Source organism: Hylaeus volcanicus, chromosome 4, assembly GCF_026283585.1.
Source record: "Hylaeus volcanicus isolate JK05 chromosome 4, UHH_iyHylVolc1.0_haploid, whole genome shotgun sequence".
NCBI classification, from domain to species: domain Eukaryota; kingdom Metazoa; phylum Arthropoda; class Insecta; order Hymenoptera; family Colletidae; genus Hylaeus; species Hylaeus volcanicus.
The window spans coordinates 7,356,160-7,377,703 of record NC_071979.1 but is presented as its reverse complement, the minus strand read 5'-3'; the positions used below and the strand labels follow the sequence as shown (position 1 = coordinate 7,377,703).

Genomic DNA, 21,544 nt, shown 5'->3' with positions numbered 1-21,544 from the left:
TGTGTGTGTGTGTGTGTGTGTGTGTGTGTGTGTGTGTGTGTGTGTGTTGCGACATAGGGGTGGTTTTGGGTGCTCGTAAAAGGCTGGGGCTATGGAGGGGCCAAAATGGGGTTTATGACTGTAACAGATTAGGTGGCCGAACTACCAGGGTGGTTCTTGCCGTGCTTCCTATTATCGTAGAGCTTTTGTAGTGCCGTGCTTTTGTTGAAACGCCCCGTCACTCTGTATCTCTCTCGCTCCCTTTCGCTTCACCTCTGCGCCTCTTCCTCGTCGGAGCAAGAAAAGGTATGAAACGGACAGTGAAAGAGAGAGGTCGTTTCAGGGGTTGGGTGGCACCGGGCTACGACAGTTGGCCGATATTTGAGCTTCCTTTGTGTCGCTAAAGTACCGCGCCCCATTGGCGTAGCACGGCCCCGGAGTTTTCTCGTGGCGCTTTTATCTCCTGCTGCTTTTTCGCGGCAACTCTCAACGGGAACAGGACGGACGGGGGCTGGAAAAGATAGGCGTCAGAGGTGGGGAAAGACAGAGGAGATTCGACCAGTAATTACCTGGTTCACTCAGAACAGACGAACCGTGTTGCTTTTGGTCCTTTGTTCGCTTCTGGCTTCTGTTCATTTAATCTTCGTTCCGTTTCCGTGTGTTTTTTTTTCCTTCTTTCTTTTTTCTTTTTTCTTCAAACTCACCCCTTTTCCGCTCCCGTTGTTATCTTTTGTTTAACGACCAGAGGGGTGTCCGTTTCTTTTCGTCTCGTTTCCCAGCTGACAATGTTACCTTCGCCAATCTTTGTCACTTATCATTGCGGGATTACGAGCACTTTGATTCGACCTCGGTACTTCGGTCGAAACGCTTGTTACGTAGATTCGAATATTTCTTTGCGAACAACACCACTTCTTTGTGTTGGATTATGTATCTTTTTACGAGTCAACAAATTTGTTAAGTTTGTAGGTTTTATTGGATTCCATTCCGGGGGTGGAAATTATTAAATTTCAAATTGAAGTTCGTCACAAGGAAACCATTAAAAAAAAGTTACGTTAGAAGTATATTATCGGCAAGTGGATATGAAATACTGGGGAAAAGTAAACTTTGAGAACTCTTGGGTTAGGCTTGCACAAGTATGTCTCTATTATAGCCAGATCGCAATCTCTGCTACATATATCATGCGCATGCATCAAGAGTCGAGCCCAGCGTGACTCACGATGACGTGGCCTTGGGCGGCCAATTGAGTTTGATGCGACTATAATGCATCCGTGTGGAAGCCATTACCTCTACTTGCGTTCATAAATACTGACATTGGAATAATTTCCTCTGTATCAGTCCTATTATCTTAATACCCAACCTAGTTTTTATCGATCCGATGCACACAACGAGGGAACGTTGCGAAGAACGACTTCTGTATCGTCGCTCTCAAGATAAATACACGGCAAAGGATAAAGCAAATATTGGCCGACGAGAAAAAAAATGTATGGGAAAGATAATAGAAAAGTTCCGCGGTTGTAAGGAAAAAAATTGTGAAACCACTGAGGGAATTAAAAATGGGAAATGCATTAAATATCAAGCGGCTGAACTTGCGAGGAATAAATCCGCACGGAAAAATACTTTCGACGATATTTTAAATGTAACAAGCGCGTAATTTATTTCGTTGTGATATCACAGACAACATCGTGATAAATACAAATTTTATTTCGCCTCTCCAGACGAAGTTGAAAGTTCTATTTAAATTATTGAATGGCATTTCGAAATAACAGTCAGCAACACGTGTTTAACAAATACCAGTAGCAGCAACGGAAAATCAACAATTCGTACGATAATGAAATTGAAATTGATCAAGTTCGAAAAAAGAAACGAATACACAATGTTGAACATTACACGTAGGAATAGCGAATTAAATACAAACAGGAATTTAACTAGTCAGTTTTTTCGAGCCGGGTTTCTCAATCATCTACAGAATTTCTTTACGAAGTACATTATTCATGGGAATTTTTTATAAAATATAGAAAATTCTACATTCAGATCATCAATGGGTACATCCAGGAAGGCCGCATTCATTAAGCCGCTCTGTGAGTCAGTGAACTTAAAAATGTTTCCCTACCAAACATAGTAAGCACTCTCTGCATCTATTGGCTGCTATTAGTGAGCGATCATGTTTTGGAGCGAAAAATCTCTAAGCTCAACCCCTCTGTAAACACTCACGGAGCGGCTCACTGAGCGGTGTCTATCTACACGCGCCAAAATGAAAACCTTCCAACCCTGGAGCGAAGCTAGTACACCTACTTCCACGACACCGAGTGGAAGCCGCTCTGTGAGTGAGTGAACAAAAAATATGTCGCTACCAAACATAGTAAGCACTCTCTGCATCTATTGGCTGCTATTAGCGAGCGATCATGTTTTGGAGCGAAAAATCTCTAAGCTCAACCCCTCTGTAAACACTCACGGAGCGGCTCACTGAGCGGTGTCTATCTACATGCTCCAAAATGAAAACCTTCCAACCCTGGAGCGAAGCTGGTACACCGACTTCCACGACACCGAGTGGATACACGTCGGCGGTGTTATTAAGTTAAGTCGGGCGAGCAAGCGATCCTACGAGGCACTGGCGTACAGCTGGTCGTCGTTGTCGTCGTCGCCGGGCGTCGTCGACGTCGTCGTCATGGTCGTGCGGTGTCTCGTGGTCGTAATCGTTACGGTGCGCGCACGTGAAAACGGGATGCAAAGCATGCGTGTAAACACACATGCAGGAGCGGTTGTGTACACGTGCATTGGCGCGAGTTGGAAGCATAATAGATAAAGGGTGGTAGAGAAAGCACGAACGGCGAAACGACGAGGTAGAGAGAGACGCGACGCGCGATAGGAAGGCACGTGACACGGAACCAACAGAGACGAACAGACCGGGGCGGAGGGATAGGACGGACGAGCACACAGAGGGTAGCACTTATCCACGTATCCAGCTCTGCAGTGTGACGTTATTTCACGAGAGCACCGATCGTATCGCCTTAATTGCTTGGCGGGTTAAACTGCTGCGGCCGCCTCTTATCGACGAATCTGCACGAGTGCCAGCCGGAACGAGCGAGACAGTCAAAGGGAAAAGGAGAGTCAGAGGTGGGAGGCTTTCTGTTGTGCGCGATGCATGTGTGCTCGAGTGTGTCAGGTGTTTTCAGCTCGGTTCCCATCACTTGGAACGGCACCGGCTGAATAAAAGGAACTTACCGTACGGATACGTGCCGACGTGTATTTACATACGCGCTTGGTAGCGTTTCTCTTTGATTTTCGGATGCCTCGCGTTGCAGCCAACGTTTCGCGGATAGTGTTATCGGAATTTTCACCCATTCGCGTCACACGACGAAAATTTAAGCGATAATAAATTAACCGCGATTATATTGAAATGAGAATGAAACGCATGAAACGCATGAAAAATTAAATCAGCGTTGTATAAATAAAGAATTTACGTACACAAAGTGCCCGAGCCTCCAGAATCGAAACAACCCCAACTATGAACCCTCATTGGGTCCCTAACGGTTCATTGCATTTTTGCAGAAAGGCCAAGGTATAGAAATCAATGGCCGAAATAGGTTTCGTCCGTGAAAAGGACGTCGCTCCAGTCACGGCCAATATTATCCTCGGCTCGTGCCATTCGTTTGTTGACGTCCACCCTTGACAGCAGGCTTTAAACACATTCGGTACGGTGGCTTTTTAAGCGGAGCTTCATATTTCACTGCGCGGGTCAGTTACACTCCATACTGGACTTTCATATCCGTCGGTATGATAAAAATAGGAACGTGGATTTTTCGGTTACGCTCTGAAAATTCCGATAAAAATAGTGAAAGAATTATTGAAGTGTCCTCTCAGCATGGAGCGATGTCTGGGTTAGGTTTGCCTGTAAGTTTCATCAAGAATTAGCAGAGATAATTTCATCTCGCCCCGATGGATAAAATTTCTGAACCTGAAGGACATTACTGCACATGAAAACATTCTCACGTACAGAGCGACTGTGGAATAGATTTTCAAGGCTGCTTAAAGCGAGGCTACCTTCATCAGGGCGTAGAAGGTGTCCTAATTATAAAATTGTTCCGACAGAGTAATTTTGTTCAATTTGGAGAACCGGAGGAAAAAAATCTCGAGCGAGCGTCGGCGGTCACCGCGGAGCTGTTTGCGCGACGCATGATATATATATTTCCGTCGGAAACAATAGTGGTTCGTAAACCGCGATAGTAAAAGCGGAAAAACGGGCATTTCGCCAGGTGTATCGTTGCTGGATCGATACGGGAATAAAATCTCTCAATTATCGCTAACGAGAGTAGAACGAATCGGTGCTCGCCCGCGCCTGGCGAGCTTTCGCATACCAAAGAATTATGAGCCCGAGAATCGTTCTCGTTTCACGATGTATAAACCCAGGGCTCGCGGAACGTGCGCGAACGTGCGGGCGCGCGATCATTACGCCATGCATTATTTATGTCATTCCGTGTTCCGCTCACAATGTGGGTCTGCGAATCAAAATGCATTGCTTATGCAAATGTCGGTCGCGCACCCGTGGTCCCGGGATGAATTCGCAGTCTGCTTCGGGGAATAATCATAATGATCAATAAGATACACCGCCGTCGACGAGGCGTACATCGTTCCCTCCCCTATCCGTGCTCCCCTCTCGCTCCTGTTTTCCCGTTTGGGCTTCATCTGCCTCTGTTTGCCCGCCACCAGGCCTGAATTAACCCTTTGCGTTTGGAGGGATCGTTTTGTTTGATCGATTGGCGAGTTACGGAACATTTTGCGGTATTGGCTTTCTTAATTAAAAGTGTTTTATCAAACTTGTTTTTGAGGATGCTGATTCCAAATCTGAACTCGAAATTTACAAATACAAAATGTTACTTAAAAGGAACAACATCTACCTAACAAATATCAATCAACGAGCCCAATTCTTCTCAAAATATTACTTACGAATACGAAATCTTTAACGACAACTGGTTCTTAAATGAAACAATCCTTTTAAACGGCACAAAACCTTCACCTCGTACCTGGCCTATCCCTGATCCTCCCCCGTTTCTCTTTCTCCGTTCGAACCTGCCGCTCCGACCCGTACTTCATGCAAATCTTAAGGCGCATTGTCTGGCGATATTAGGGGGAGCTGTTATCGCGTTGCATAATTTCCGTGTTCGTTGGGCGCTCTCCGAGGTTCGCGTCGTGCCAGACACTGGTAATCCGTTTGTGTTCGCGGAGCGTCGAAGCAGACGTGTCGTGTCTCCGACTACTACTTTCGCAGGTGTAGACGCCCGGCGCGGATCACAGAGCCCGCGAACCGTGCACCCGCGAACCGTGCACCCGCGTCTCGGCTCCGTTTCCCATGCGAGACGTCGCGATTAGATTTCAATTTTTCGCTCCGAATTGTTTGAAATCGTGCCAGTCGATTCGATCCGCAACTGAGGAGGGGAAATTAATTCTGTGTACCAAATGCGACGAAGCAGTTGCACGACGAATTGTAATTGCACACTGGGACCTGGATTTAAATGGAATAAGCTGGGACTTTACCGTTGCACTGAAATCGAAGGAATTTAAATATATCAGTGACCTTAGAGATAACAATGAACGATACCAACGAATTTTATACATTTACAAAATCATTGTACAATCACAATTTATTCGTTCAAATAGAAATTTAACGTTCACGTGAACAACTGGTCGCTTTGTAATGCTTGTGAGCCAGTTGTGGTCGTTAATAACCGCGACGTTGACGCAACCTTAAATAAAAAGAAAAAGAAAACATTCAAAACAAGGAAAAAATATTGAACAAAATGCCGTATTCGAGAAACAGATTTATATTTCCTTAATTCACAAAACGATGGAAGGTTGAGTGGTCGGAGGATACTATGGAGCAACGGTTGCGCATTAAATGCCCCAAATACGTATTCCGAGGGCGAAATCCGGGCACGAACCCCGAAGACCTTGACCAGCGGTGGGTTTCCGAACTACGGGGGTGTAAGTCGGTCCAGTTATAGGGCGAATGCGGTCGGCTCTGGTCGTCGGGTGGTTTCGGAATCTGCGCCACGTGTTGGCGGTTTTGCGGTGCGAGGAAAACCACCAGCTCTCGAAGCTCTTCTCTGTCATTCCCCATTCGCTTCGTCCTTCTGCAACGTCTTCCGGAGTTTCGCTCCGATTTTCCCGCAAACTTTCCATCGCCAATCTCTTACTCGACGTTTCTTGATGCTTCCGTAATCTTGACATTTCCTGATACTTTGGATTGCACGAAGGTTTGGAAATTCCTACAAACGCATCTCTATGATTAATTTGATCGGTTCGTTTATTTAAATCAGGGGTTGGCAAACTTTTTTTTTTTGGAAAGTAGGAGTGAAATTACTAATCATTTTCAAAGTGATTTTACTTGGCCTCAACCACAAAATTCAATCATGAATATTAATAGAATAATAATATATAATATATAGAATTACAGAATCTCTATAGAATCTTCTATAGAATAAAATAATAGTCGCACACAAAGAAATCGTACGAAGCAAGCATTTTTCCCATTAAAACTCTTCTCTTCATCCAGGGTCAAGGTCCACTCAAAAGAAACCGATTCTTCCTGGTCGCTTATCGCTTGCCTTCGATGCGAAGAGGCAACATCAGGAAACGGTTCGTGCTTTGACAGGTGCTTAATTATACAGCGTGCATGGGGAGCGATGGAACGTTGTCCAAACACGATCGTCGTTTTTCCCGTGTGCCCTCAGGACAGTCTCTCGCTAAGTTGCTCGGTTGGCAAACGGTTCTATCGGTAGATCGATGGGCGGAGAAGTTTCGCGCGTCGGGTAGCCACGTTATCCGCGACCTTTTCGAACGTGCTTCGCGGTACTTCGCAGCCATCCTGGTCGACGTCGTCTTCGACCCTTCTTTGCGAAGTTTGCAATTTGCGCTGGAAGCGTCCTCGCAAAGTTGCCCGCCTCTTAGGTCCTCCGACGGACGGGATAGGTTCTCGCAGTCTAGGCGACGATGTTTCAAGATGAATCGAGCGAGATCCGCGCGCCGCAATTACGAAAGCTTTTAACTTTTTGTTTAATTATTACTCGGCAATTATGGTAATTAACTTGGCCGAGCGAGCTCGTGCACGCTGTCCTTTCTCCCCGGGCACGTTTCGCGTCGCTTCGTTAATATGTATAGAGCAGCGGCTCTCAATGCCTTCTGCTTTATTTACCCTTTTCGCCATATGGCAAAGTATCATTCAATTTTACAGAATCGTCGTCGGGTGTCCTTTGTAAAATTAAAATTGAATAGTTTGCTTTGCTTTGCTTCCTTCTGACTATAAGGTAATAAGGAATCTAGCAACAAATTTAATTTCACGTTTGAACAATTAATTTTAGTTCTTTCGAGTGACCAAATTTTGTGTTCCTTCCTTGTATCGCCTTCCTATCCAAAGATTTATATCGACTAGTTAATCAGAAGTGTCCATCATAAGGTATGTGATTTATCCCCCATCAGCCAGCTGAAGATTTCATTTCTCTCTGAACTTCCGATACTTTAAGGTCATCTTCAAGTTACAGCACTCGACAGTTACATTTCCTCTCGAGTCCCATCGAACATTTGCGCGGGAAAAGAAGCAGACGATGGCCTGCATTCATGTCAATGGCTGCTTGAAAAGTTGAAAGCTGAGAGCTCGTCCTTTGACAAACTTCGCGATTTCAAATGTTCGATTCGAGATCTTCCATAATGGAGCTAGAGGTGCTTTTGAAGTAAGCGCGATGGATCATGCGATGTAATAACGCTCTTCGCTTTTGAAACTTGTTTGTTCCGCCAAACTTGAAATTCAGATTTTGTTACAAGTGTACCTGGTGCCTTATACGCGACCTAAAAATATCCCATTTTATAAGCCAAAGAAAGATGAAACTCAGAAAGGGAAAATATTAATGTTTATTCTTTATTACGACTCTAATATTAATGAAATATTTCTACAGCTAGAAAATTGAAGTAGTTATTTTTATTTTTAATTAGTATGCATATGGAATTTTTCCATAAACGGAAAAGTGAAATATTCATTTTTATATTTAATTTAATTCGTGGAATTCGGTAAACTTTACTACATGCCAGAGATTAATTTAAATATGAAGTCTAATACTGCATTTTTCTGTATCTGTATATATGTACGTACATATATTAAATTGACGTTAATATTAAAGTGAAGTTATCGGAATGTCACAAAGTATTTTGCCTTTCTATTCGAGGAGATATTCCTTTCGTATTAAAGTTGGGATAAAGCTATCGGTATGTCACAGATTTGATTAAAAATAATTCTAGTATTCTGCCTGTCAATCCCAAGAAATCCATTGGTAATGAAGTGAGTATGTCACAGATTTGATACAAAATAAATATAAACGTGCAATGTTCCATTTATCTTTGGGTTATACCTACTTCGTATCATATTAACAAGATTCTGGGCTCATGAGTACTCCCCCAAAAAAATTAAGCAACTGAGATATTTTAGCGACAAGTCCTAGGTGGCTCGTTCCACGCATAAATTACATAACAACAGAATTATAATATTATGGGACGCCACATTTAATTAACCAGTGGTTGCCAAGTCTTCCTCTTCTCTTTTAAATTCTGAACTTCGTCTGAGACGGTGCTCTCGACCCTGGTTGAGAATCTCTGAAACGGAGCATCGCTCCAGGCAGTGCGGCTCATCCTGGGGATCGATTCGCGAAATGATTAATGTATCTTCGGCGGTTTGACGCGCGTGTTTCGCTTTCACGGGAAGAGGCGCAGCCGAGGACACTATAGAGGGCCCTTAACTCGGCCGATAATGCATGCTGATAATCGGGTCTTTAGTGGACGGTCAGGATCGATGGAACTAACGTAATTAGGCGCGGCGATATGCGCCACTTAAGCGTACTTGAGTGGCTGCAAACGCAACTGATTGGTTCTGTTGCCACTATCCGTCGTAATGCACACCACGACACGCTCGCGCCGTTCCCTCTGATGCATAGCTAATGCACTTTGCGCGGCGCCCGAGTTATTGGGATCGCTGACAAGCGTGTTAACGTCGAAGGACGTTGCCACGGATCCTTCTTGGAATTCGTTCCATTAACCCTTTGCCGTACGAACTATAGACGCGTAGATGAAGGCATTCGATGTGGAACTCCAGCGATTCGAGGCAGACGCGCGACGACGCCCTACGTTCTGCTGCCTAAGCGAGCAACAACACTGTACACTTTTTAAAAAACTGGTATTTCTGTTCTGTTGAATTCTTGAGGGTAGCTGTGTTGGTTTAATGGTAACTCGACAGAGAGAAGAACATGGAAAACACAATTTTTAACACTGCAGATCACTGTACAATTTCAAAGGAATAGTATTTTTCTTTATTTTCATTTCATTACTTAATTCTAATTACGTACGTTGACTTTTTATGAATATATACGTCCTAGTCCAAGCTTAATTTTCAAGACGAATCTATACACCCTTCACAATCAAAGGTATAACAGTTTACTAGTACATGATCCATTCAAAGTTTCTACGACTTCCCATCGGTCACGTCTTACGCGCAACTTCCCAACAATCCCCTAACACAGCTCACCCAAAGGCCGCGATCGTTTCCCACCTAGAATCGTTGTTATAAATGAAGCTGGACGACAACCTGACCACGTATTTGCCGATACAATCGAGCCAACTTGGTCGCCTCGGTGTGGAAAAAAAAAATGAGTGAAAACTTCAACTTCTGGTCAGATTCATTGGTCACAGGTGACGTGTGACGTTCGCGATTGGCTGACAGGGTTTCCATCCCCGACGGAATGCAATGTCCCTCGAAAAAAAAAATACCTGCAACTTTTCATCGAACCACGATCGTTTCAATCGACCACGGCCCCGGCATTAATTCTGTTTCCCCTCTGTCCCGCGATAGACGCCGATTTTCACGGCAGTTTTCGAGCCGCGCGTTATTTGAATACCGTGCCGCGTTATTATGATTGTTCTCGATCGGTGAAAAAGATGGACAGAGAGGGAAAAGAGAGGCGGAATGACGGAGCGTTGTCGAGAGGGGTGGAGCTATCGGATAATTAAATCGGCCGCAGGACGTAAAGGACACTGATTGACGGGTGGCGGCAGCGCTCTCTCATCATTATTCGTCGAAACGACATAATTCGCGTTTCGCTTTTCGACGGAAGCTAACCGCGTTTTCCGCCGTGTTCCCCAACCACCCTTCGCGTTGCTTCCCCATGTAAAAACCCCGCTCCCCGTATCGCGCACTGTCCACGGTTTTATCCGATGTAAATCGATGAATATTTTAAATTGCGGCGCAAAATGGATTTTTCCCTCGTACCCGGAGATTTTTTCCACTGAAAAATCAGCCGATTCGCGAGCCCCGCGTTTCGTCGAGCGCGTCAGCGTTTCCCAACCTTTTTATGGATTGTAACACGCCACTGAATATCATTCGTGTATGTCGTTGCAATCCTGTGTTTGCGAGTTTCGAGAGATCGTAGTATATCGTAATTATTTACTAAGCCGTTGATCAGATTGTTCGAAATATTAGAAAGTATTGCTTACGTCACGTACTTCCTCTATCGCGTTTGTTAGTACCTGGTAGAAATCTTAGTATGATATAATTGTTTGTACAATCATTGATCAAATCATTTGAAACACTGTTCAGTATTATTTATATCTGTACGTTCTCTGTCACGTCGATTAAAATATTAGGGGTAGCGAGAAAGGGACAGGTTTCTTGAGGTTTACTTAGAGACAACGTTAACATTGTTTCCTAAATTCTGGTTAAACTATAATTACTTTATAATTAGTACAACTCTTGCAAATCCCTGTATTCATCGCATCATTTTCGCAATTTTTCAGTAATACTTTCTGTAGTCCATACAGAAATTTTAGTGGCTCCCCGTTATTCGACCCAAAGCAACGTGATTTTCGTTGAGAATCGCTGTAACGCACAGTGAACAATGTGCTCTCGTTTTATTATTGACACGAGCGCGCGGCAAACAATGTACCATGACGCAGAACTTTTTGCGTCGCGTTTTAATTTGATTTTATAGCGACGACACTTATTTATTACGCCTTTATTTGATCGCGCCAATCAGCGCGAACGATATTGGATCCCAGCGCGCCCCGCGTGTGTGTCCGTTAAGCTAATAACGTTAAATCGAAAAATCTGAATTTAATCTTCGCCCGGATTGACGCGCTGATTCCGGTTGATTTTTAATCGCGTTTTACATGTAGAGACGGCACAATTTAAATAAAATTTCGATAAAATTTCAACAAAAATAACGGGAATTACGTTCACGAGAACGAGGTGAAATCGAAGCTGGGTTGTGCTAATTTGAAATGTTTTCGAGAATCGAAGTTAAAAGACTGTGCAAAACTGCGCGTGAAATGTGGAAGTAACTTTGTGGGTGATTTGGAAGGTTAAAAATATTTTACCGTTTATATATTTTATACAAACGTGATCGAAGCTGATATTTATTCTAAATAAACGCGATGGTGCCGCTTGTCGAATTGAAACGAATGCAATGTTTTATTCGAACAGTGATTAAAATTTGTAAACAATTTATATGTGCAAGTGGAACTTGTAAAAAAGTTACGACGAGTTACTTTCCCTTCATTCAAACTAGAAATTATCGAAACACTACTAACAGGTTTAACTCTTCAACCGAATCAAGACTTTGTCTGATTATTTCGATATGCTGAATTAATATCTCGAGATCTCTATGAATTTTATGCACCGTATGGCGAGCACCAGCTCGAAGAAAAGTTCCTTAGGCGAATACGTACAATGTTAAACCGATTCATCGATCGATATCGCGAAAACTTTCACTCGACTCCCTGACCAATCTGATCTTTACCAAGGATCGAGCATTCCTCGCGTTTCGAGTTGCAGAGAAATACTTCCGTAGAAATTGCACGGTGCATTTTAAAAGAGCGAATATCTCGAAATGGGAATATTTATGACGGTCTGGTTCCGCGCATAAAGTTGGCAATTATACACGTAGCTGCGTGTACGTGCTATATACATACCAGCGAAATAATGAAGAGCATGGAATTCTTAAAACCGGGAAAAATATAACTCGCATAATCCCGACCGAGTAATTAAAACATATATTCCGCGGAACAGATATTAACGGTGCTGAAAGTGCGCGTGTGTTCCGCGAAAATTGTGCTATATTTCAAACAGATGGAAAGCTTCGCCGGCGATCTTTTTTATATGTCTCTCAAGCACGATAGCAAAGTGAAAAGTGTGTAGAAAAAAAGAAAGGATTGCAAATAGCGTAGCTCGAAGGTATTGCCACACTTCCAATATCGTGGAGCACGAAATGCTAATTAACCTCTCGCATGGCTCAGCACGTGGCGGTCATTTAGATGTAAAATTTAGATACGAGAAGTTCTCGTTGAGGTGTGTGTATAGTAGGGAGAAAGAATGATCGAGCCTGAAAGATTGGGAACGTGGTACTGTGAGTGAGCAAAATGTGGACGGTGGCGAGTGATTTTTCCTTAATCGCTGACTTTAGGAAGGCTGAGTAAGGCTTCCCTGGTCGATCTTTCTCCTTGCTCTACAATTTGTTCAAAATTTTCTATTCAGGCTAGGACAGAGGCGCTATCGACAGTAGGAAAAGATCATTTTTGCAGATCATCTAGTTTATACTTTTTATCGAAATATAGGGAATAACCAAATAAATTTTCATCTGGATCGGATAAAAATAATTCAAGTTATAGGGAAATCACAAACACACATGTTTCGAATTTCGTGTTAATAAATCCAGATGGAGCAGATACTTTTCCGTTAATAATTACAGTATATTTCCAAGCAGTAGATAGACAAAGATAAATGATCTCAAAGCAGCTGTGTAGTACTAAAAAATTAATACAGCTCCCTTTAGCTTTCTATGAACTTGACCCATCGCCATCGTGAAGCTAGGAATGATCCTGAAGAAAGGATCGTAGGATCCTGAAGAATCCATTACGAGGAATCGATCTTAAACGAAGCTTCCCAATTTTTCCAAACATCCAGTACGCTCGAGTAGCAACTTTTTCTTGGTTTCGCGAAAGAACCGTTCAATCGTAATCGCTAGTCGGATACGAGCTTTCCTCTTCCTCGGTGCACATTACCTACCGCGTTGCGGCCCGACAGAAGCTCGTGCCGTTAAGTACGGAATCACGGTGAGTGGAGAGGAGTGAGAGGGAGGAAGGGGGTACGGGTGCTCCGCGGCGAAAGCCAATAAATTAATTGGATTGACCGCGGGTGGCTTTGCACGGACAAATGGGATCAACGATTCTGCCGATCAGCAGAGCGCGTGGCTCCGTCGATTCTTGCAAGCCTCGCGTTCACTCGGTCGCTGAGGCCTTTAAGACGGGCCCGTTAACCGGATACCGAGTCTTCCGATGAGTTAACACGTGTTCGGTATCGTTTAAAAACGCGCGCACGCGAGCCTTTGTCATACAGTCCGTCGCAAAAGAGTTTACATTACAGGGGTGAAAATTACCCCTTTGCGATCCTATGTCCAGCGAGGCTCGACAAAAATTTACTGAAAGTTTGGAGTGCAAAGAGTTAACATTTATAGGGTAAATTTTACTTTAATAGAGTAACGTGCATTTTCGTTTGTCTGTTCTTTACAGTAGAGTGACTATTGTGCAACAGAATTCGTCTTTCTTTGTTTAGTAATTGGGAACAAAAATTTTTATTTTATTTAGCGATAATAGTCAACTGTTTATGTTCGATTGTCCATTTTTGCGTAGTTGGAAGGGCCTTGTGCAGCAGACTGTACGATCGGCGCTGATGCGCTCTTACACGTGACAAATAAGATACGCGGTTGACGCATTTGACGGCTTCGCGACGCCTGGCGCGTTAGGTACGGGCAAATATTACGCTAACTTGATAAGTACGGTATCGATTCAGCCAACGTCGACGGGGTTGGTTTCGTTTCATAATTGTCGTCCTGTTTCATTGGACGTAGCTGCCCTGTGAGCTTCATTTGAGATATACTCAAACTACAGAAGTCGAAATATTTCATCTCGGTATTTTCTTTTTTCTGCATTGCATTAAAATTTGACGTGATATCATTTTACCTTTGTTCTGCCTATCCTGAACTTAACCAATATTATTTTGGGGGATTATCGCGCAATTTTAAGCACCTAAAAATTGAAGAGGAGCGCACTACAAAACAGATCTGACAAAGTGGATGTTTAGACCAAAAAGTTTTACCCAAAGATTTTACCTCCAACTGTATTTGATAAACGTTCGATGGAGACGTAGCACGTGTGCCAGGGACCAACAGTTTTTATTTTCAACGAAATAACGCGCGCCGAGAGTGGCAAGAACGACGGAAATGGTGGCGCAAATTCGGTTGCTGCTACGACATTTGAGAGCCCGATGGAAACCCACGCTTACCGACTTCGGCGGCAGCTGTACCAGCGCCCACGACCGTAAAAGCCACATTATTACCGGTAGTACCGCTGCTACCCACCTCCGTATACCTGTCGGTAATAACGTTACGAGCGTGTTATCGATCGTTTTGCACGTCGTACCCCGCAAAACGGATACGCCACGACGGCCTCGTAAAAGCTGAAATAGTTCTCACCCTCCTCTGCCTTTCCGTCCTCTTCTCGTAGCTCTCACTCTCTCTCCTCTCCTCTCCACGTCGATCGACATCCTCTCCACCGCCGCGAAGGGAACCGTACGGAATGAGGCACGAGAAACTGAACACCTGAATCATCCTGTTAGGATTGCAGATAACAGAAATTGTCGAATATGGTAATATAAATGGAGCTTTCGCTCGACCTTTGAGTCGAAACAGATCTTACGTTTGATTTCACGTCGAAGGTTGTTTAAAAGGCACCTCAGGGTGGGATTCGAGGACAGAACTCTAGAATTGACGTTGTTAGGGTTGAAGGCAGGAGGAATGGTACAAAGAAATCTTCGAGGTTATTTAATAACCATTCGTAGGTTAAGATGACTGAAGACACCCTGTTGGAATTGAAAACAGATAAATGGGAAAAAATGGGAGATATGGTGATAATATCAGATTTTCTGTTCAACTTTGAGATGCAAACAGATCGTTTCTTTAATCTTGCCTTCAAGATCATTTAATGGTCTCAGGTTGAGAAATGTTAACACACTTGGCATGCGGGCATACTTCGCCGCCGAATTACGCGTGCAGCGGGCGTTTGTTAGCGGGTATCCACCACAAATCTACTAAATACGTATTTTTACGTGACCCGCGCTCTAGTGACAGACTGCAAAAAACGTAAAAATACGTTGCCCGCATGCCAAGTGTTAAACGATAGAAACAGATCTCCAAGGTTCTCTGAATATCATCCACGAGTTGCCATAAAATTGCAAGTAAAATTGCCCAACTCACGTTACATTTGTCCCTGACTGAAGAAAAAAACAAGAACCGAGGAAACCTCCATCTCGCTGAAAGACACCGTTGCCATAATTAATAACGGGCCAGGATCACGCTTCAGTGGCAATAATTAACAGCGATTGTGCGCGCACCGAGTCGATTATCTGCGAAACGATAGCTGGGCGGTCGTTGTATCGTTACCCTCGGCGATGCAATATCGCAACACTGTACTTACGGGGAAACTTTTCCTCCCAGGGAATATTTGCCTGGCTTGGAAACAATGTTTCTCGCGCGCCAGAGCCGATTTCCATGTAAAGTGTTTCCCGACTGGTTTTTTTTCTCCTGCCGCGGCGTAGCTTTTACGAGCTGAAATTGGTCGACGTTGGGAGGAGATCGTCCGACGGTGCGCGCAGGTTTAAACTGGAGACGTAATCAGCGAACGGAAGCTCGAACCAGCGGCACGATTTCCGCCGCGAGCTCGCGAGTGTTCCTGCGCGAGCCTAGAGGCGACTGCTTACGTGGGCCGTGACAAGTGCATCCGGCACATCGAAGGATTACCGTTCGTTCCGTGCGCAATCACGACGTCCGATTACTCTCGGAAAACACTCGAATCCAGAGAGACCCTTTTAGATAAACCTATTTGCTAAACGTCGAAAACCGCTCGAAGGATATCGCCCGTAGCTAAACGAAATCGCGGAGGGTACCGTTTGTCGATTCGCTAGAGGACGTTTCCACTTCCGCGTTCGACGTTTCGCGGGCTAGAGCTTGTTGTTTACCACCTTCGCCAGTTCGCAGGGAAAATACTTTGTTGGGCCCTTTAGAGCCTCGTTGGACGCAAATGGGATCGGACAGGAATTTCTTCTACGTTGATTTAATAATGAAAAATTTCTCTAACGAATCGACAATTTTTAGAACAGAATTATTTTATCTATATTTGAAATATATTGCCCTTTTAAAATAGTAACAATAACGCCGATAACAACAACAACTTTATGTCTTTATCGTACGAAGTAACAGACCGGTAATTAAAAGGAGTAGTAAACTAGAAAAGTCATAATTAAAGATATTGTGTCAACATCAAATCTAGCCTACAGAACATGACTTGCGATACTAGTAGCAGAATATACGTTGAATAAAAAATTGCATGCAACCGTGTAGGTGATCAATATTACTGTTTATCCATGATGATTGCCCGGTACGAGTTGCAGCAGTATTTTTAAAGGTCGCACACGACGAGGTAGTTTTAATGTCAACAGGCAACGAGTACGGAGCGGTGTGTAATTTATGATGTAACTAACAACGTTGTTTGACAGCTACGGAGTCGTAAAACGTCTCGAATACTTCGCTATAAGCGTCCTCGACGGTAGCAGCGAGGCAGAGAGGTAGGGTTTCTCGTTCGTGGAAGTTCTCTCATTAGCCGAGTCGATTCTTTCGTCGAGTCTGCCGTATTTACACGATAATTACGAGCCACTGCTACTTATTTCGTTAACGCCTCCGCGTTATTCTCGTTGCAGTAATGATTTACTTTCTTGGAATAACTTTCTTTTCTTTACCAGTATAAACTACCGCGAAGTACTTTTCTGTAGCAATTTTTCTAATTGCATCTTCGAGACATTGTTACCCCCCTTGTGTGCCCGAAGTGCAAGTGTTTGCATTGGTCTACTAACTTGCCAAGGATTTTTATTCTGACGTGCGAACGAAGGTTCTTTCAGCTGGGGAAAAGAACTCGTTACTTTTTTAACTAATAGCTACACAATTATGATATGCTACCGTTTATTATGTTAATGCATTTGCTGCATTGTCCTTGCAGCTACGCATTTTTTAATAATAATAAATGGCACTTAGTGTAACCTTAAGTGTAAGGTTTATTCATGTACATATTTATAACGTAACATTTAGTTGAAAATATCAAACCTATCGTTTCATTTAAACAGATTTCTTTAATAGACGTCGAAGGTACGAATATTCATGGCACAGACTGTATATACAAAACCGATTATCTCGAGTTTACGAGGCAGATGCCTATAAGAAATTAATTACCGCAATGACAATAAAGCAGATACATTAACACGGTAAGCAGTGGCACGGTAGAATCGTGTAACGACCATTAAAGCAAAGTAACGAGTTTCCTTCCCCAGTGACGAGTGAAGCAATAAAATGAAAAAATTCGGTATCTCGAGAGCGAGCCGAGGGACAAGGCGCGTTTCTCGTGTGAAAATTTGGTCCCGCCGTTTGGGAACTGTTTTTGCTGAAGGAGAACGACGCAAACATGTCCCGACCAGCGAAAAACTGTTGGATGGCCGGATGAACTGACCATATGGTTTTATTTTCGTGTTTCAGGGTCCACCGCAGCCTGGCCAGCAGTATAAATTCTCGATCGGCGAGCTGTGCGATCGTATCAAGGAGGACTTCAACTATCTTCAGACCCAGTATCACAGGTAGACCTCGTGCTTTCGACCGCTATAAATCAACCTTCCCTTCCTCCCTCCCCTTCCACCTATATCCCTTTGAGGTCGACTCTCATTACGCGAAAGAGCGTAACAACTTCGAGGTCGATTCGCGTCGCGAAATTATATTTAATAACTGTCGCGTTGGTTAAATCGTCGCGGTCTGGTTAGGGACGCGCACGCGACTACTCGTAGCGAAAAAGCCACGTTTCGCCTCTTTATTGACTCAATTTTCAGTAATTTCGGATCGTTATAAAGTGCACGGTACCTGTTCGCAATTATTCGAACCGCCTGCTGCTGGGAAACGCCGGGGATTACACTCGCGACGCGAAATCTATTTATTATTTTGCGCTTTTCAACGTTTCGAGTGTTTGCACGACGAAGGGGAGGGAAATAAAAGTGGAAGGGGAAATTATTTTTCTTGTCGTTCAGAAATATCCCAGTGTTAAAGATTTTTTAAAATGACAGCTTTTCAAGCAGCGAAACTTCGACTTTGGAATTGTCTACTTAATTCTGGTTCGCACGAGAACAGGATACGTAATGAATATAGATGTCAAATGACTCTAAAAAACTTTAACGTGCGATGCAATGAGCAGTTTTAGGATTGACTTCAAATTAACTTTACTTCCTTTCTGTTCTACACGACTCGGTTTCTGTAGATGAATTTGTTTTTTCGAAGAATATCCGTGTTTCGTAATTTAAGATTGTAGACATTATCACACGTGACGTATCAAACAGTTGTCGAATTAACATTGAATAGACTTCAACTCGTTTCAATCTTCGGTCTTTTGAAGAATAATAATACCTATCGAGTTGCTTTTCGAAGAGTAATAATACCTTAGGCGTGAAGTAGAATTTACTATCAGGTGAAATAATCACGAGATTTACTTTTAGACAATGTGATTTATTAGTTATCTGAGAAAACCGTATAACAAGAAAGAAGGAATAAATCTTTAAATACCACAAATTAATGTATTCACAATTATAAAGACAGAAAGTATTTCCTTTGATAATTCTTGTACAGATCAATCAACGAGTTAAATTTTCCATTCATCTACCTTATCTTACAACGTTGTTTCAGCACTCGTACTTTTATCGAGTGCTGCAAGCAACAGGGATATTGCTCATCGGTAATTCATTGACTGCAGTCGATACACCAAAGTGTACACAGGATCTTATCTAGGAAACGTTTGCGCAAACGTCGTGTCGGCGCGTAGGCGAGGAGACAAATCGACAGATGTAGGCAGAGAATTGTTTGTCCGAGCGGAAGCTATGCACACTCGAGTATGCACATAGCCCGGAGGACGAGGAGGCCTCGCGGTTCGGATTCTATGCACGCGTGTTACGCGTCCGCGAGCCATTCGGCTTCTTTGCGAGCCATTCCGTAACTTTCCAACGACGTGACTTCTCTTTTCCGGCTTTACGTGCCGTTTTATCAGTCCTTACACGCTACCAACCTAACGTTTCCATTAATTTACGGAAGAAAAATTATCTGAAAATTTTATTTTCAATCGAAGGAATCTTTTTTTAATACTTCTCACTCTTTCGTTATTAACCCCTATAATTTCATTCTCAGTCGAATGTTAGTTCGATGGTTATAATTTACTCGCGATACGTTGGCACTTTATTTTTAACAGTTGCAAAGTTAGCAGTTCTCAATATTTGGAAAAATCTGGAGATTACGATGTGTTTTAGTTATAACAGGATTTGAAATGTTACTCCGAACAGTGTCCTGCTTGGAATGCTAGTGTTGATTCGAATTTTCAAAACTCACAAAAGTGTCTTAAACAAAATATGATGGTCGTGTGAAGTAACACAAAAAAAAGAAAATAATTAATAGTTTAGTATTTTATTTATTCAATATCTTCTACATGCTCGATATTGTAACGGCGCATATCCAACTTAACGAGCCAAGTAAGAACAGGACTTGTAACGAACTAGTCGATTACTCGTTTTTTTTTGTAACGAGTAGTGCATTACTCGTACGCTAAAATTTCTACATCCCTGCGTGTACACGCTTCATAAAACATTCCCTAAGTCGTAATTCCTAAAATCGAGCTGCAGAATGCACGGTCGGTAGACTCTGAAGGTCGTGAAATCGCCCGAGTCGGACGCAGAACGAATAGTCAGCAATTTCGACGTGCTTCGACGCAGTCCATCCACGTTCCGAGGCGTCCAGCCGCGGGGAACGTAAATATCACGTCGTAAAAACGTAACAAGTATGGGAATATAGTGTGTAATCGGGCGAGATAGGGCCGTCGCACGCAAACGACGGATAAAAGTTGCTCGATAAGAAGAGGGAACTTTCTTCGGGCGTCGTCGGATTTGCGCCGTTCGCCTGACTGTCCCTATCGGCGGCTTGACACGTTAATTTATGTCCCTGTTCCTTTAACGTGTTAATTCGCGACGTCACGTGCCGCACGATTTCCACCGACGACGGAAACTTAAATTGCTGTTTCGTGTCGCGGCGACACGGACACAAGGGGGGCAGAGAGCAGGTTGAAGAGGGAAAGAGACAAGAGCCCCCGGGGGCTGTGTGCATACATGCATAAATATGTGCGAGAGGTACGTGAGCGGCGTGCGACATTTCGACCCGCTCGAGTTTCGTACAGGACGGTCAGAAAGTAGCCAGTTCTGCTCGATGATCATGTGCGGGACTGCTGTTTTGTCTACCATATTATTTCCTCCCCATTTGTTTCGAAGTTACGTAGGATATTCCATTTGTTTCTGTTCACACGAATATATCCGGAATTTTTATTCTTTATTCAGACCTAGATTCACCCAACTCTAGTGAACGGTTGGCTAGAATATGTGTTAAGATTTCTCCGTAAAATCCAAATAATAATTCTGTCTAACTCCGTTGATAAATTTATTCCATGCTACTATCGAAATTGCAATTTTTTCAAACGAGTAACGCATCGGAAATTTTGTGTCTGTCATTCTCAATTCGACAATTTCGTTCGTCTTGAACCACGAACTCAACGAGTAACTGGAATGAAAACGTTCGTTGCTGGAACGCCGTGTCGTGACTAATGATCGTAACACTTTTCGCTGGAACTGATAAAAGCGCGAGCGTGTATTACAGCCCTTTGTAGCCCTAGCGCATTGTTTGCATTGCGTCGCGATAGATTTCATATCTTGAACGTGTAACTTTGAAACGAGCACGGTTTTTATGCGGGTCGATTGTTCGGTTTCTGCGGCAGTCGGGAACAACCGTTGGTGGTGCTTTTGGTGCATGGGTCTTTCCGGATGGAGGTAGGACAGGCATCGGTACAGGAAGTCAAGCGTAGTGTCGACTGTCGATTCAATTTTGGAAGTGATATTCGATCGAGTTGGGTCTCAGATTAGATTACACGGAATCGAGACCAGTTGGCTGTACTGGTGTAGAGCAGATTTGATTTCTCGACCACTTTCTGTGATGTGAATTTAACTGTTTTGAAGTTAAACCACTTTTAACTTTGAGCCACGAATTATTTGAAAGGACGATCATAAATTTTCTTTTTAAAATTGAATATCACTTTTTATAATAATAATAATAATAATAATAACCTAGATTACACATCTGTATTGAATCTTGGAGCCCAAGGTAGAACACTTTAAATTTACCTGGCAGTGAATGGGTTAAGCTGTATTTACTTTATTTCTTTTCCCGATGAAAGCTCAAAGAGTCAATTCGTAAAATGATCGATCTCGCGAACGTGAATATTAACAAAGAATCAAATGCCTACTGTTATTAACCGACTTGTTTTCTTACTCGAACCACTCGAAAGTGTTCCCAACTCTTCCCTTCTTCAT

General features: G+C 43.3%; 1 protein-coding gene across 2 annotated transcripts in view; it reads left to right on the top strand.

Moving 5' to 3' along the window:
• Positions 1 to 21,544, top strand: part of LOC128874607 (protein groucho-like) — a 147,981-nt gene that overhangs the window by 23,338 nt on the left and 103,099 nt on the right. For both annotated transcript variants that reach the window (XM_054119497.1, XM_054119496.1), the window contains exon 2: positions 17,643 to 17,740. In XM_054119497.1, coding sequence (XP_053975472.1) covers positions 17,643 to 17,740 — 98 coding nt within the window. The remainder of the gene's footprint in view (positions 1 to 17,642; positions 17,741 to 21,544) is intronic.